This window comes from Notolabrus celidotus, chromosome 10 (assembly GCF_009762535.1).
Source record: "Notolabrus celidotus isolate fNotCel1 chromosome 10, fNotCel1.pri, whole genome shotgun sequence".
NCBI classification, from domain to species: domain Eukaryota; kingdom Metazoa; phylum Chordata; class Actinopteri; order Labriformes; family Labridae; genus Notolabrus; species Notolabrus celidotus.
This window is the reverse complement of record NC_048281.1, coordinates 23,117,299-23,133,893: the sequence shown is the minus strand read 5'-3', so window position 1 is coordinate 23,133,893 and position 16,595 is coordinate 23,117,299. Positions and strand designations below refer to the sequence as shown.

The 16,595-nt window shown below is 41.3% G+C and overlaps 1 protein-coding gene across 2 annotated transcripts in view; it reads right to left on the bottom strand.

The window, feature by feature from the left end:
* Window positions 1–2,027: 2,027 nt before the first annotated feature.
* The window catches only part of gsk3ba (glycogen synthase kinase 3 beta, genome duplicate a), a 39,671-nt gene continuing 25,103 nt past the window's right edge, over window positions 2,028–16,595 (bottom strand). Inside the window, exons 4-11 of one of the 2 annotated variants that reach the window (XM_034694350.1) lie at window positions 10,842–10,952; window positions 8,682–8,812; window positions 8,202–8,308; window positions 7,948–8,045; window positions 7,738–7,845; window positions 6,572–6,758; window positions 5,351–5,449; window positions 2,028–5,181 (exon numbers count right to left, since the gene is read on the bottom strand). In XM_034694350.1, the coding sequence (XP_034550241.1) occupies window positions 5,111–5,181; window positions 5,351–5,449; window positions 6,572–6,758; window positions 7,738–7,845; window positions 7,948–8,045; window positions 8,202–8,308; window positions 8,682–8,812; window positions 10,842–10,952 (912 nt within the window). In that variant the 3' untranslated portion in view covers window positions 2,028–5,110. The remainder of the gene's footprint in view (window positions 5,182–5,350; window positions 5,450–6,571; window positions 6,759–7,737; window positions 7,846–7,947; window positions 8,046–8,201; window positions 8,309–8,681; window positions 8,813–10,841; window positions 10,953–16,595) is intronic. The other variant, XM_034694351.1, reaches the window with a different exon arrangement.

Sequence of the window (16,595 nt, the reverse complement as noted above, 5' to 3'; positions counted from 1 at the left end):
GATTGGACCTCCTCTGCTTCCTCTGTGCCTCCAGCTTGCCGTACTCCATTGTAATGCCATCTCGCCTCTCATAATGGAGGTGGTCAGTTAAGACTTCTGAAATTATTCTTAAAACTGACTCATTCTGAACTGTATTTAACTTCTCTGGGTCTACGTATGTCATTGAATAATGGTGACACTTTACTACTGAGTGTGCTGAGAGATGGAGACTGAGAGCTCTGTGTTTCATAATTGAAAGAGCTTAAGCTGCAAAGACATTTTTTGCATTTATACTTTTTACCAGGATGGGAAATGTGGTGTAATAATTACACCTATTGCAATAAAGATTGCCTTATTGTAAATAAAACAGACAAAAAGCATCAGGCATAGTTAACAGCATTATAAGAAAAACACAACTGTCTATGTTTACATGAGACTTTTAATTCCTCTTTAATTCCGAATTAAGATTAAATCCTCTTTAAAAAGATTAAAAATGACCATGTAAAAACCTAATTCCGAATGAAAATGATAATTCCGAATTAAACTTAAATCCGATGTTAGTGGCTGGTTTATTCTGATTTTAAATCCGAATTGAATAATTCCTTGATCATGTATACGTATTAGATGAACATGTTGCAAGTACTAATGTCCTTCTTGATGATATCTTAATGATTTTCGTTAGATCCATTGACTTCATCTAGCCATCGTTTGGTCAGAATGTCAGAACACCCTGCTTTAAAGGGGAAGTGTGTAGAAATGTAAATAATAGCGACATCTAGCGGTCCGATTCTAGAATGAACCCCTCTGTTCTTAACATAGACTGTATATATAACGGACAGCGTCGCTTCGCCTTTTCCCATTGTACGGTTTTGAAACCAAAATATCCCGTTCCAGAACGCTGCCATCTTGTACATTTTCTGCAGCCAGAGTCTGCACAGTAGGGAGGTCCTAGCTTCCCGAGGTCCTACAGAGTTTCTCTCTACGGCAGTTGTCAATCAAAGTAAAACCCGTTAGTAAAACCGTGTTTTTTTAACCTCTAATAACTAACGAAAAAGAAACTTTTCAGAAAAAAGAGGCCTTGAACACAAAACAATCAAATAATAACTACAAATCACCATCGCATACGGATGGGAGAAACATTCATACAACGTGCATTTATTTTTTAAAGTTTGACCGCAGCACCATTCAAATGAATGGGGGTAACAGAGTTTTTGACCTATACTGCAGCCAGCCACTAGGGGGAGGAGTTTTTGTGGCGGCCTCACTTCGAGCCGAGCAAGATGACGTCCATTTTATATTCTAAAAACCATTTATGGAGGGCATAACATATTAAAAGTAGTACACAGAAGTGCCCCCTTCACAGACTTAACCCGGTCACTGACCCCCCCCACCCCCCCAAATCAACGCTGAGGTCTGTCATCCTCAGGACTGAAACGCACACACTCACTTTGATTTTAAATTGCACTATAGCAAAGTTTTTGCACTATTTCAAAACTGTATTTTATTATTTTTATTAGCTTCCTCTTTTTAATTTTAGCTTATCTTTTTCTAGCTATTTCCTATGTTTATCTGGTGTTGTCATTGCTAGGGTCTGAGAGAGAAACGTAATATCAAATCCTCTGTATGTCTGGTGCATACTGCAGTTTTTGACAATAAAGAAGACTTTGACTTTTGACTTTTAAAACAGCCTCTTCATCATGACTACTGTTAAAATGACACTGTGATCATGATGTCTCTGAATTTGTCTGTACAAAACTTTGGAGTAAGTTACCCTTAAAGAATCAGAAGTGACACATGCGCTTTTAATTTAATTAGTATCGATTTTTTATTAAAGTAATCGATACTCAAATGAGTGCCGTGTAAATATCGATATATCAATACCACAGAATTGATACGCCCACCACTAGTGTTAGGATTCAGCCCAAAGCGCTGCTGTGTCACAATGCACTCTCACAGAGCTGCTAGAATCTAACCTTTCGTACACTGGAGACGTTCTTTTAAAGTTTTAAAAGTGTGAAGAGAGAAAGGCATGACAGACAAAGAGCGTGATCATTTCCAGGCTATCCTACTCTTTATTTAATGCAAATTACAGTACCAGGGAACTATTCCTCAGAGCACGCAGAGGGATTATTTACAGAGGTGCACATTTAGCATACCTTCACAGAACAAAAAAAAAAAAAATAAAAACAAACAAAAAAAAAAAAAAAAAAAAAAGAGTTCAGTCACAAACAGAGGCATTCAAGTAGTAGTACTGTTATACAGGATGTTTTTGTAGTATTTTCTATGATTTTTCTTTTATTGAACCCCAGTTAGCATATGTATGCAAGTATTCTATGTTATACTAGCATACATACTTGTTTGCCTTCTTTTTTGGTAACTTTGTGGTGTCTTTGTTGAACTGGAGCTGGGGGTAGGGTGAGGTGGTCAAACTGTCTGGTGGTAGCAACACGTTCATGAATGCAAAAATTACAGCAAGCAGGAGACGGGAGAGAAGCTACATGACTCGACCCCCTTAGGTGCTACTGAAGTCCCCCCCCCCCCCTCCCCCTGGATGGCCAGACAGAGAGGGGGACAAGCAAGAGGACAGAGAGACAACAAAATATCCGGAGATAGAAGAAGAGGCACAGAGGTGCCTTCGAGGATGGCTCAACAAGACTACATCTTAGTTTGGCTTTGGTAACGGAACCAACACTGTGAATAATACAGAAAATGTACTGTATCCTTTGTATACAGTATATGAGGCCTTTATAAACCCCTTGCTGTTAACCATAACTCCTCCCCTCCCCCACCGAGCCCTGGAATTGGTGCCAGGACTGTGGTGTTTCCATGTTTGTGCGTGTATATGTGTCCAAGATAAAACATCTCAAATAAACACTTCATTTAAGGAGAAGATCCTTACAATTAACATTGTTTTTTACATTAAGTGTGCAATGACAAAGGGGAAGAGGGACAGACGATCAGGTGGAAGAGTGTATTGCAGGATAGCAGGACATTCAACAGCACCAAAGGGAGAGTCACAATTTAAATGTGTGTGGGGGGGAGTGGAGGTTTGATGGCGAGGGTTGGGGGCAGGGGAAGGAGGGAAACAAGGCGAACGTGTATGAAAGCAAAGGCACTCCAAACTATAGTTACACTATACATGACTAGTTCTTGTTACAATAATACAGCTGTCATCTACTGTACTGTACAGGTAAGATTGAACATATGGCTGGATAAAGCTCATCATCATCATCTACAATATCCATGAACAACATCAGTTTTGCCCTGATTCTTTTTTTTTTTTTTTAATCATTTTTCTTCCCCTACCCTTTGTCGTCTTTGTTTTTGCTCATAAACAGTACATGGGTCTGCATATATACATACCTTGAACACAACATGGAAAAAAATAAACATAACAACATAAAAAAACAACATACGAGTCATACAAGTCAGACTTTTGGTGAGGAGCATTTATACTGTATATACAAATTCTGCTTTTTTCTTTTCTTTTTCTTAAACGTAGTGAGTATTCTCTGTAAATAAGACGCTTCGACAGACTGTACCGAGTGGCTCTATGTGCGGCAGGTGGAGGAAGAAGGATGCTATAGGCTAACACTTCAGTCAGTGGTCACAAAAACATGAGAGAGAGTCAAACGGCAAGCAGAGGACCACCGCCTAAAAACTTCTCAAGGAGGTCGAGGAAAGGATAAAGTGTAAGAAAAAATCTTCACGGAGACAGAAAGAGAGAAAAGAAAGAGAGAGAGCGAGAGATGGGGAAGATGTTTGTCTGGACGCTGCACTGTCACAGAAACACTGCTACAGACAGAGTCGGTACAAAGACGTGGAATAGGGCAATGCCCTAGATCCATCTACGGCCTTAATACAGACGACACAGGAGAGCAGAGAAGTGAGTGCTGGAATCTTAACACACTCCAGCGAAAAGAAACAGAACACCACCTTCTCTAAATCTATTGTCTTTAGGCAGCAGCAAATATTGCCGCTGCTCTGCCAGATATGAGCTCACCATAAATGATTTCTGAACCATTGTAGTTAATATACATATATCTATATATACTTTTTATACATAAGGAAAAGTAATATATAAACTGTGTATGAATGCATGTTTGTTTTGTATTGTATGTATATATTATACAAGCACACAGGACCAGATACATGTCACATCCATCGTACATGGCAATCCAAAATCAAAAAAACAAACGTCATCTGCCTGGGAGTACAAAACTAAACTTTAAAACAAGGTCGAGTAAAACAGCTGCTAACCATTTAAAACCAACCCCAGGCAAAGAAAAAAAACAATCCGTCCAAAATGTACCCCCCAATCACAGGTGGGACTGCTTCTTCTTTCCACATACATCAGGGTCATCATGCATCCAGGTGTGTGTGTGTGTGTCTGTGTGTGTGTCTATGTGTGTTCTGTGGTGTGTGTTTATGAGTCTGTATGTGTGTATACCCGTGCGTGAGCCTCATGCCTTGTCTGCAGAAGTGGAGGTGAGAGGGTGGGGTGACCCCCGGGTGATCCTAACCATACTCAGGCCATGCACTACAGGAGGAACTGAAGGAGGGAAGGGGGAAGACTGGGAGAGTGGGGGTTGGCCAGGGGGGCGCAGGGGTCAGAGGTCGAAGGATGAGGTGGCAGAAAAATGGAGGAGATGGGAGGAAGAGAGGGTCAAGGGGAACAGCTTTAGGACTTTTTCTACAGATTGTCCTCTTACAAACATTAGCAGGCTAGCATTGTGTATACATGTACAGTGTACTTTGATCAATAGTACAGTCGACGACACCTCTGGCCCTGCGCTTTGCTTCCCCATCGAGAAGGCGCGGAGAGATGGAGTAGAGTTCAAACAGCTGGGTGAAACAGGGGCCAGTCGTGGGGAGGGGGGGGGGTGTAAAAGAGACAGATCGGAGGCGCTTTGTTTGTGGTTGTGGCGTGGGGTAAGGGGGTGGTTGTGGGGGGCTGTTGGCTAGCTGTTGAACCCGTACTGCGTCAGCATCGCTCCGCTGCTGTCAGGGAGGAGAGCGGGGCAGAGCAGAGCAGCGCTGAGCGGAGCGGAGCTCGACCCCTGGCCGGGGCAATGGAGAGGCCGTGGGCTGGGGCTGAGACCGGGGCGGGTGTGTGGGGTGGACTGCGGGCTCAAGAGGTGGAGTTGGAGGCTGAGGCAGAGGCGGTAGTGGTGCTGGGACCTCGCTCTGTGCTGCTGCCATCTATGGACAGGAAGAGGATATCATCATGTGTTGTAAATTTCTACATCACTTTTTTAAGGAGATGGGACAATTATTACAAACAATTTTAAACACATTCACTTGTAGCATGAATCATATTCTACAGAACTATAAAATGTAACATAGTGACCATTTTAACCGTGGTTCTAACCTGTGGTGGCAGAGGCATTAGTTGGGGTGGAGGCAGCAGCCTGGTTGCGGGCGTGGGCAGGGATGAGTATGGAGGCCAGAGAGGGATTACTGGATAACTCTGAAAGACACAGAAAAAAGTTTTTGTTGTTGTTGTTGTTGTTGTTGTTGTCTTTTAGTACCAAATTTCTTTTATCCCATGGATGGATATCAGGCTGAAATCAAACTGCATGTCAGCCTCCATTGGAAACTGTCCAGGGGTGATATACAGTTATAAAAATAACAAGAGACAGGGCGACATTTTTAGACATAATAATGCCTAGTAACAAAGTTTGTATGAGTAATTACTACTGAAGTGTTGTGCTTATGTGACTGATTGTGTATGCAGTAACAAGAGATGACTTTTGCATTGTTAAATGTATCATTTGAAAGAGTTTTTGATACATTTAATTTTAATTTGACGCTGGAACTCATGTTCAGCATGCATTTGGTTTTTTTTGGTTCAAGTCTTTCCCACTCTCATATTCTGACCAAGCAGCAACCTCCTGCAGGGAGAAATAAAGCCAATGTGGATGTGTTAGAAACTAGAGTTTCTCAAGTGTCTGCTTGAGGCTTGCTCCTGAAGTACCAGAAACCACATACACACCAATTCAAAACAGCTGATCTTAACAGCAGAAAAAAACACGTTTACAGTCTGGTACAAAAAAATTATTTAGTCTGAATAGCTCATTTCTCAATCGGGGTTGAATTTTTTCATAACACGGCAGTTTTGAAAATATTGAATTAATGAAGTTTCCATTATGAGAGGCACAGCGGACTTGATTGACAGGCAAGAACACTGTAGCTGTTGCCTAGGAGGCTCAAACCCCGCCTCTTTACCTCACACTAGTTTGACAGAAGTTAGGTTGACTTCAGCAGTTCAAATATGGCACCTGCCGACAATTGGCTTCAAAACAGCCCTTTAGAAACAGATGGGTGATGCCAGGGATACTTTGTCCGTTTATTATACAGACTATGATTCTGACATCAAGACTAAACTGTACAGTCCCTAGAATTGAATTAAGAAGAAGTCCAGTCAAGATAGTCAAGGAGGGGCTGAGAAATATCTCTGTGATAAAGACGCCATGACAAATGAATGTACTGTTCCTTTAAGGGCAGTAAATATGTTAGTAAATCGTGTTCAAACTTCAAGGCAGGCTTCAGTCTTGGAGCAAATAGTTTTGCAGATTTTGTGTTTGCATACCCTGGGTGGTGAAATTGAAGAGCGAGGGCTTCTCCCTCCCGTTGGGCAGTTTGACGTTGGGGTCACGCAGCTCATCGAAGAAGGAGTGTGCGCAGGCCTCAAGAGGGGTGAGGCGGGCCGTCGGTGTGTACTCCAGCAGGCGAGAGCACAGGGCGATGGCCTCCGGAGGCGTGCGCGGCCGGAACACCTGAACACCAGTCACAAACACAGAAATCATCAATGACCACAGGATTTTTCAAATAACAGGAGATCATTTAAGTTTGTTAATTGACAAACAAACACATAAATGAGTATGAGCTCTCTAACTCGTCTCCACTGGATTTCATGAAATATTTCACATTGGGTGTATTAGTTTATAAGTAGGGATAGACTGTCTTTGATTGCTGCACAGTGACTGAACGCAGTTGCAGAAAGAGACCACAGCAGGGCGCCCAAGAGGGGTTAAGGAGGACCTGCTGCTGCGTGCTGATTCGACGACCTGGTTATCCAATAAGAGGGCAGAGCAGCTGAGGAGGCTAGGAAGAGAGCATAATCCTTCTCCCTCTTTTTAGACAGTTTTAAGTCAACAAACCGATACCAGAGCTTGAAGAGTCACATTGATGTGGTGTTTATTAAAGACAGGCTGAAATAAATCGATATATTAATAAAATACATTATACTCAGCTCTGTTTAGCCTGACACTTAAATGTTTAAAAATGATCATGTTGAGCGATGAAAACCGACAAATGGTGAGGAAATGAAGAAGCACGCTGAAGATTGTTGACGGCACAGTAGGTTTTGAAGAGATTTTTAAAGATATGAATACTTTTTGGCTTATAAACCGTCAAAAAATACTCGTCCAATACGATAATTATAAATGAAACAGCTGCTATCTTTGCTTTTTGAATATGTCAGAAATGCAAAGCAGCCATTTTCCCGTTGAAATACTTCTCCAAAGACTAGAAACTGAAACAAAAACGACTTAAGGAGTATATTTGTAATGTTCAGTCATTTTTCATGATGTCTGGAGAGCTCAGAGCAGGCGTGGAGCTGTTTTGGCCTCATGCAGCTCTGTTGAGTGGAGGTTATGGGGTTGAGAGGGATTGGAGTGGCATGCTGGTGCAGTATGACAAAGACGCAAGCATGGAGAGTGGTGAGGTCTTAGAAAAGTAAAAGGGCTCTTGTACCTGTTGACTCACCTTAGTCCAAGGATGTGCCTTGATCTGGGGGAACTTGAACTCGGTATAGTTTGGGTTCATCTCCCGGATCTGCTCTCGGGTTGGGGTGCCGAGAACCTGGAGAAGACAGGACAGAGAGGAGGCAGTGTTACCAATTCTATCTATCTCTGTATTTAAGGTAAAGAGTATGTCAAGACTTTTTCCAGTCCTGGTGATCACCTTGATGATTTCAACCAGCTGATCTACGCCGCTGTCACCAGGGAAGATCGGCTGTCCTAGCAACAGCTCTGCCAGCACGCAGCCAGCTGACCACACGTCTGAAAGACAGAGGCAAATCACCACATGGTTTTTTAGCATCAAATGACTTACAACATCTGATCACATGTCTACAATTGGATACATAATGTTGAATAAGAAGCAAAATGTATATGTGCTGCCTTTTAGTTTACTGGTAACAGCTGGAGTCGGCCTACCTATGCTGGAGGTGTAGTCAGTCGCACCAAAGATGAGCTCAGGAGCTCGATAGTAGCGAGAGCAGATGTACGACACATTAGGTTCTCCACGGACCAGCTGCTTAGCACTGCATGGAAAAAGGAAGCACATGACAGTCATTAAAGTACTGTGGCGTATTTTGACCAAAGAAGAAGAAGAAAAAGTAAGAAAAAAAAAAGGTTTATTAAATTAAAAAAACACTACTAGACTCGATCCTTTGTGGTTGTGGTTCTGTAGTTGTTAGAATAAAGTTGCTAATTGGTTCATAGCCGTGATTTAGAGATCAGACTCTGGTTAGTGCCCTTTCTTTTTTACTCTGCTAGCTCTTCAAGCCAGCTGCTGGCAGAAGATCATCATCCCGAACATCCCTCCCAAACAAAATGACAAACTGTCCTCGCCATGCTGTGAAAACAAGACCACCGCTGTCAGAAATTTTTCAGAACACGGCTCCTGCGTCTCACCTGCCAAAGTCACAGAGCTTGAGCACAGCGGTCTCCGGATCCAGCAGCAGATTCTGGGGCTTGATGTCCCGATGACAGATCCCGAACGAATGGATGTATGCCAGGCTCCTGAACAGCTGGTACATGTACAACTACACACAGAAACACACAAAAGTTACTGACAGACACACTCAGTTAGGCGCTCAGTTTTCTTTGCAGGGTTGAACACAGCCACTCAAGATTTTCATTTAATCCCCTTCAAGCACAGAACAATTAATCAGCTGTGTTTGAGCAACAGTGTCTCACTCAGCCTCTTTAAACCCTGAAATGGTGTAAACAGAGCTTTTAAGAGATCAAACAAATGACCTGTCTGCAGAAATAAGACTTGATGCTCTGCTTGGATTCATCCTGAAAGTTGTGACTTAGATGAAACTGGTTCTTTGGCTGTTAATGCATTACTCTACATTTTGTATCATATACCTCTTTTAAACCTACATACTTGTCAAAAAAAATTGGCAACATCTTACTATAATTCAGTTGCTTTCCATTATATATTTTTATTATTTGATTTATCTATTTATTTAATTATAGGGACAGTGAAAACTGATCCAAATTTCACCGCAGCATATATGTAAATATGCCATTTTCATGTATAGTCCTGGTAGGTCATAGCAGAGTTCATAACAATATAACTTTGTTTCCTGTTTCCTGAAAAGGACTACTACTTCCTGTTAATTTAGTGTTCCAGTATGTGCCAGATCATCTCTTCCATCTCCTCTGCTAAATGATATTCACTCTGATGCCTGCTTTTTAAGGTAACTCAGTTCTATGTCACTCGTTGAAGTATTTAGACTTTGCAAATTATTCACATTTTTTAAATGTTTGAGTCAGTGAAGAACTGGAAAGGTAACAAGTCATCTGCGCATACAGCATTCAAAGTGTGAAACAGAAAACATATTAGACCCAAGGGATGTTACTTTTTGCATTTCATTACATTCGTCTTTCAAGAGCAAAATATTTTCCTCTCACATAGAGCAAGAAAAAACTGTCTTTACAAAGTTGATGAAACCAAAAACATCTTAAAAGGTGAAGTTAACACAAGGCCATTGCACCTCAACGCAGTGTCAATGAGTGATATTACTGTGTACTCATCTATCAGGGTAGACTGTTGCCCTTTTCTCTACTTTTCGTTTTTTTTTAATTTAACCTGTGTTTTTAAATCACCTGATGCTGGTATGTAGATAGCTGGAATGTCATTAACTGTTGTCCTTGTTTGCTTCGGCCACCATGTGTGCTCGGGCCTGAACTGATTTTATGCTTGAAGGCTCCTGATCTGTCATTTTCTTTTTGGATCCAGAGATGCCTTATGGCACTATACACTCCATGCCATTGAATTAATGTGCACTAATGTAGTGTTTAGGGACAATTGTGTTGTTGTTGTCTCATTTGTTGTATTTTGTGGTATATGTGTACTTGTTATTATTTGTTTTATGTTGGGACCCCTACCAAAAGCTTTTGGAAGCTTATCTGAGGTGTCCCTTTCATGCATCTTTATTTTCTTCACGTAAGAAAAAAATCTAATCTAATCTAAATTAGCTTGAAGTAGAATTGAGTCAAGAGTAGTGGATCAGTGAGAAGTTTTTTAGAACAACAGACCTTTGTATGAATAATGCCTGACAGCATGTCTCAGTGGAAGCTGGGCGGATTTAAAGATGTGGGACAAATGTGAGTTTAAAACACAAACAAGAGGTGTAAAATGTGTGGTGCTTTCAGGGACAGGTCATAAAACTACACATTTTTACCTTCCATTATTAATAAAAGAAATACAATTCATGAGCAGCTTTCTGTCCAGCTCACTGCCCAAAATGCTCTCTAAGAGTCTAAGAAAGAAATTAATATACTACATTTATTCAACAAAACGGGTATAAATGACTCTTTGGATATTGTCAAAAAAAGATCTATATTTTTTTTTAATTATATCAAATTTATAGTATTTATAGAAAGATTGATTTTACCAAAAAAAAAAAAATAATAATAATAATATTAATTAATGCACTGGACTGATGCTCTGATAAGATGCTGAATAGATATTCAGTAAGGTCTTTATTATATAATGTCTGTACCTGGTATTCTTGAAGATAAGGGTTAGAGACACACACATATACACACACATTTGCATACCTTGACATAAACCATGGGCAGAGTCTGTTTGGCTCGGCTGTAGTGTCTGGCCACTCTGTAGACGGTCTCAGGTACATAATCCAGAACCAAATTCAGATAAACTTCATCTTTCTGTTGAAGAGAGAAGCAAAACCAAGAAAAAGAGAGGTTAAACATGCACACACACAAACACACAGTGGAAATAAACAGCAAGAAATCATTAAGTATGACAATAAAAATCTTTGCAACAATCAAAGAACAGTGAGTAATTTAGCTAAAAGTCACATTCATAGTCTGCAAGTTCAGACATTCCAGCTGCCAAGTAGGTCAACTATTCTGGAGAAAATCTCCTGTCACTCCTTTCCTTTTCTCTCTCCTACTCTCTGCCGCTGAGATGCATCTTCCCCTGATGAAAGAAACTGTTTGTACGCTGATGTAAGCGACATTTTTTTCGGGGTCTAACTGGTGGTCCATTGTGCACTGCTCTTCCCCCGAGGACAGGAAGCACACACAAGCATGCGTCATAATGGCCCTGCACTCCTAAAGAGGCCGCAGACAGTGATATCATTTCCTCATTTCCTGGTTGGACGAGTTCGATGCTGAAGGGCGGGACTCTTGCACGTTCTCCTCCGGAGCACACTGACCCCCTGAGAGGATGCTGTGTCGAGGCTTCTCCACCCAATTATTCCAGGACTTCCTCTTTCCTTTGATTCTGAGCAGGGTTGGCCCGCACTGAGTCACGGGGTGTTTCTCATGAAACTATTGTTCTGGGGGCTATAAGTCAATCTGCAGATCACACTCAAAGCTTTGAAAGCAATGAATATATATCTTTGTATCTATAAATACTCACAAAGGAAATATCTATCAAGCTCAGCCATGCATTCACATCCAGTTTGTAGGACCCTGAAGGTTTGTGAGGAGGAGGAGGAGGAGGAGGAGGAGGAGGAGGAGGAGGAGGAGGAGGAGGAGGAGCTGGACCTTGAGACGACACACTTTGGCCTGATGAAGGGATGGAATGTGATCAAGCAACAACTGGCTGAATGTCCAGAAAAGTTAGTGACTTCTTTAATCACCATTTTATCACTTTTAGACATCTCAGGGAAAAAAATGAGGTCGAAATTTTAAAGATTTTATCTTCTTTTCAACTCTTCCATATATGTAATTTGACCTAAAATTAAGGCGAGGCGATAAACGATAATTGTTGTGATATTATTTTTCTCAATATAAATATAACGAAGGTATGATAAAACGTTGATATATCTAAACCTGTAAATACACACCCAACCACTGGAAATGGAGGGAGCTTGTGTGTCTTAAACGCGAGTTCCCTACATTAAACAGAAGAAGAAGAAGTCAGCATGGAACAGCCAATGATGTCGCAGGGTGAGAGGTAGGCTGGGCTTAAAGACGTTTTGAGCGGAATATAAACACAGCTGAAACGAGCGACAGCGACACGGAAGAAAACATAAACCTATCAGCTGATAGAGTGAAAACCAAGCGGCAAACTCCGGTCTCAAACGATGAAGCCAATGCGGAAGTGATATAAACTGCAATACATTGAAAATCCGCTTGAGGCTGGCTGCAGAAACACCGGAAACCACAAAGAAATGAATGGGAAAAAGACGATCTTTGCAGCATTAATAAACATGTTTACAGCCTGGTTCAAAAAACGGCTTGGCCCTACAACGCTAATCTCTCTAATGGCACACACTGTGCGGGGGCGAATTTTTTTCTAACATGACGGTTAAGAAGATATTAAGATTATGAGTTTTGCCCAAATAAGGACATGACTGATGTGACTCCCGGTCGGGAACACACAGCCATTGGCTAAGAGACTCACACTACGTCACACTCTGCCTTGTTGAGTTCCACATTACCAATATGGCTGCTGCCGTCGATTTGCTTCAAAACAGCTCTTAGGAACAGATGGGTGACGTCACGGATACTATGTCCATATTTTATACAGTCTATGGTGAAAACATGCTCAAAAAGAAAGGACACTAATATCATTAGTTAAGATATTTTGGATATTTACTAGACTACTAAATCCCAGATACAGGCTAACAAACCATCTGGTTTCTTCAACTTTCACTCAGGAGGAAAAAAATCTGCCTTTAAAATGATGTTAAAGAATGATTTGATATTTCACATGAAAACTATCAATATCAACTGATATGAAAATTGTTATTGTGATAAAAAATGTTCAATATCGCCCAGCACTATGACTCAAATTCCCAGATTTTCACGACTCACTGCTTTCTCAGTTTTTAATCGATCTGTGAGCAGTAAAATAACTCCAGAAGCATTCAGCTTCAACAGCGTGACCCCTAAACGTATCTTGATGGCAATTGAGGACAGTGTCAGGGCGCCAGTTTAGCTCAGCTGGTGGAGCAGGCTGCGCCACATGTACAGAGGCCACAGTCCTCAATGCTCTGGTCATAGAATCAATTACAGAAATTGAATCTGTAGCATAAGTCTCTTTCACACGTGCTGCACTCCTAGACATTTTCCGATATTCTTGGGACTTGGGTGCATTTGTGAACATAACTAATAATATTAATAATACATTTTATTTAGAAGCGCCTTTCAAAGCACTCAAGGTGACTTTACAGACAGATTAAAACACAATAAATAAAACAACATGATGAAATAAATAAAAACAAGCATTACATCAAGTTAAAATGAGGCAGTGTAACTAGCCAATTGTCTTCACCGCCACTTTTTTAAGACAGCTTCCTTGTATAATGAGTGTGAAGTTGAGGTTAGCGGATGTGTAAACAGCCGGTGATGGTCCAGAACATTTGCTGTGAGTAACTGAGCGGGGTAATGACATCACTTCACTGACTTTTGCTAGTTTGTTCTCTTAACTGCTCGCCTCAGTTGTCAGTATTGTTTATTGTGTTAGTTAGTTGTGCAAAAACAATCCTTTACATTTCGCAGTGACATTAACACGGACACCGTCACCATAAAGGAAGTGTAAAAGTGTCACTGAACAGTACAGCTGACCAGCGTCCAAGCGTAAAAACTCACACTGTGAGACATACTGCCTCGGGGAACTATGGCAGGGCCTCCGACTTTAATTAATGAAATTATGCTCTCCCTCTCACTGAGCGTCGATTTCCCTTTGCCTCCTCTCCCCCATCTGTTCACAGAGTTGACAGCCCGCCCATCATGACGACTACAGCTTCCTGCAAAGCTCAATGAGTGAGCGAGCTTGGCTTTGTGAAAAGCTCCTAGACAGACTTTTTTGGTCCACTTCATTTGGCTCGACGTCGTCTTTTCAACTGGTTTCCCTCTCTTACTCTCTAACAGGCAAACACACACACACACATATATATATATATATAGAAGGAAAGTGAAACACAGGGAGAAAAACAGGTGCTGATATCACGCATGGTTAGAAGCATTTCTCCACCAGCAGGATTGCTACGTTTACACACATACTGGTCACTAGCCCCCTCACACTCTTCTTCTGTGTGTCTTTCTCCTGCAGCCGTGTGTGTGTGTGTGTGTGCGTGTGCATCCATTCTTTCTCCAATCGCAGAACTCCCATTGATAACATTTGTGACGACTAAAGGGCCCCACTCCACCTCCTGGTACCGCCACCAAGGCTATATTTAGCCTAGCAACAGTGATGACTCACTTCCTGCCTCACTACAAAGCCACTTCCTTGGCTCTTTCCCAGATGGTTAGCCAGGCGGGGCTGTGATTGGCTCCTGAATCACTCGCGGCTAAATAATTCAGCTTCCAATTTGCTGAGAAAACCACTTGCACCTGAACGACTGGTTCAGCTATCTATCAACTGCAATAATCATGCTACGTCATCCCAGAGGAGGGAGGGGGGGGGGGGGGGGGGGGGGGGGGGGGGGGGGATCTGTGCAGGGAGAAATACACTGTCTGCAAGCCAGGGTCTATGAGCTTATATTAACATGTATGATCCCTGGTTACTGGCACATATCATGAATGGCACATTAAATCTGATCATAAGTCGGTAATTATGCAGAATGCATATGTTAATACATCAGATCAGATTAGTGCTTAGAGACATTTGCAGTTCATGATAATCAATCTATGATTCATCAAGGAACACAAACCGAGGAACAGAGAGGTAGAAGGACAAACAAAAAGTAAATTTTCCTTATTTTTGTTTACAATATTTAAAAAAGAATAGGTGTAACTTCACCTCACAGCTAGAAGAACAGCACTGGAGAAATGTGCAGGAGCAACATCATGACATGAAGCAGGTAGTGTGTCACCATAAAACTGTCATGACTGTCTCACTGTTTCATGGCGAATCCTGTGGATGTAACAACCACACACCAGACCTCACTCACTCAGTATCCAGAGGCAGAGCTGTTCAACCACAGATGGTCTATTAACATCAGAATACAAATGTGCACTTTGTAGTGTGCTTTTATGTATACCAATTGAAATTTCCATCATACAATCACAATGTTTAGGATTTGGGGATTGAAGTCTATTTTTGTAGGATACAGCTCGGCCACGTTAACGGCCCATTTGTGTGACAGTAGATTCAACCGGCACCGGGGTGAGGTGCCGCTGGCAGGGGGAACTGGCAGCATCAGTATTTCTGTGACGCAGCAGCAATGGCGTGTATTTTAACATTTTACAGCCATGCTCAGTCCCTGCAATTTTCTGAATCTCACAGTGTTATATTCGTATTTCAAGCAACTGTCACAAATGTGTTTTCTCCTTCTTCTTCTGCTTTTTAATGGAGTAAACATTCTTCTTCTCCTGTTATTTATTGCGGTTAACAAACAGCTTTAAGATGCTCTATAGCCACTGTCTGGTGGGAATTCCGTATTACTACCAGGCACCACTGAAAATGATGAAAAAATGTACTTTTTTTTTTTTTTTAAGTTATGTTTTTGGGCATTTTTCCTTTATTTCATAGGACAGCCAAAGAGACACAGGAAATGTGGGGAGCAGAGAGTGGGGTAAAACATGCAGTAAATGGTCGACCGGCCGGGATTCGAGCCGGCAACCTCTGCAACGAGGACTGTAGCCTCTATAAACTGGGCGCTTAGACCGCTAGGCCACCAGCGCCCCGAAAATGTGCTTTTAAAATGATATAATTTTAATATTAACTCTTTGATTTTTAATCAGTCAACAAAAAAATTGAGCATCCAAAAATCCTGCCCCATCACTCAGCACTGAAAAATGGAGCCCTCTTCATCTCCTGTTACCTAAAGCGGTTAGCAAACAGCTTTCTTGCGCTTTACAGCCTCCGTCTGGTGGGAGTACCATTTTACAACCTGGGACCAGGAAAAATTAGGTAAAATTGTATTTTAAAGACGAGATAATACTTGTATTGACTCTTCAATTTTCAATACATTCATGAATATTCGAAAAATAACGACCCATCCCTATGCAAGTAACCATCATAGAAACTGCATCGCATAGACTAAACATGGCTGCCTCTGAAATCCTATTACTGCAACATCTCTTGATTGCTATTTTACCCCAACCAGACCACACACTTTTTTAGGGATATGCACCATATGAACAGAATCAAAATAATTATGAACTGAGTTTGAAAGCCTTTATAATTTCTATTAATACTTAAGCATATTATGGTTACTGTATGTATGCTAGCTATTGTCAATGTCGGATCTCATTGGATCAAACATGGGACAACAACATTTGTCTGATGTGCTCAAAAAATTTACTTTTAAATACATGTCTGGACAGAAAAAAAGAGACAGAAAGAAACAGCTGTTCAGGTTTCCCTGACTTGATTACAAACCATTCATA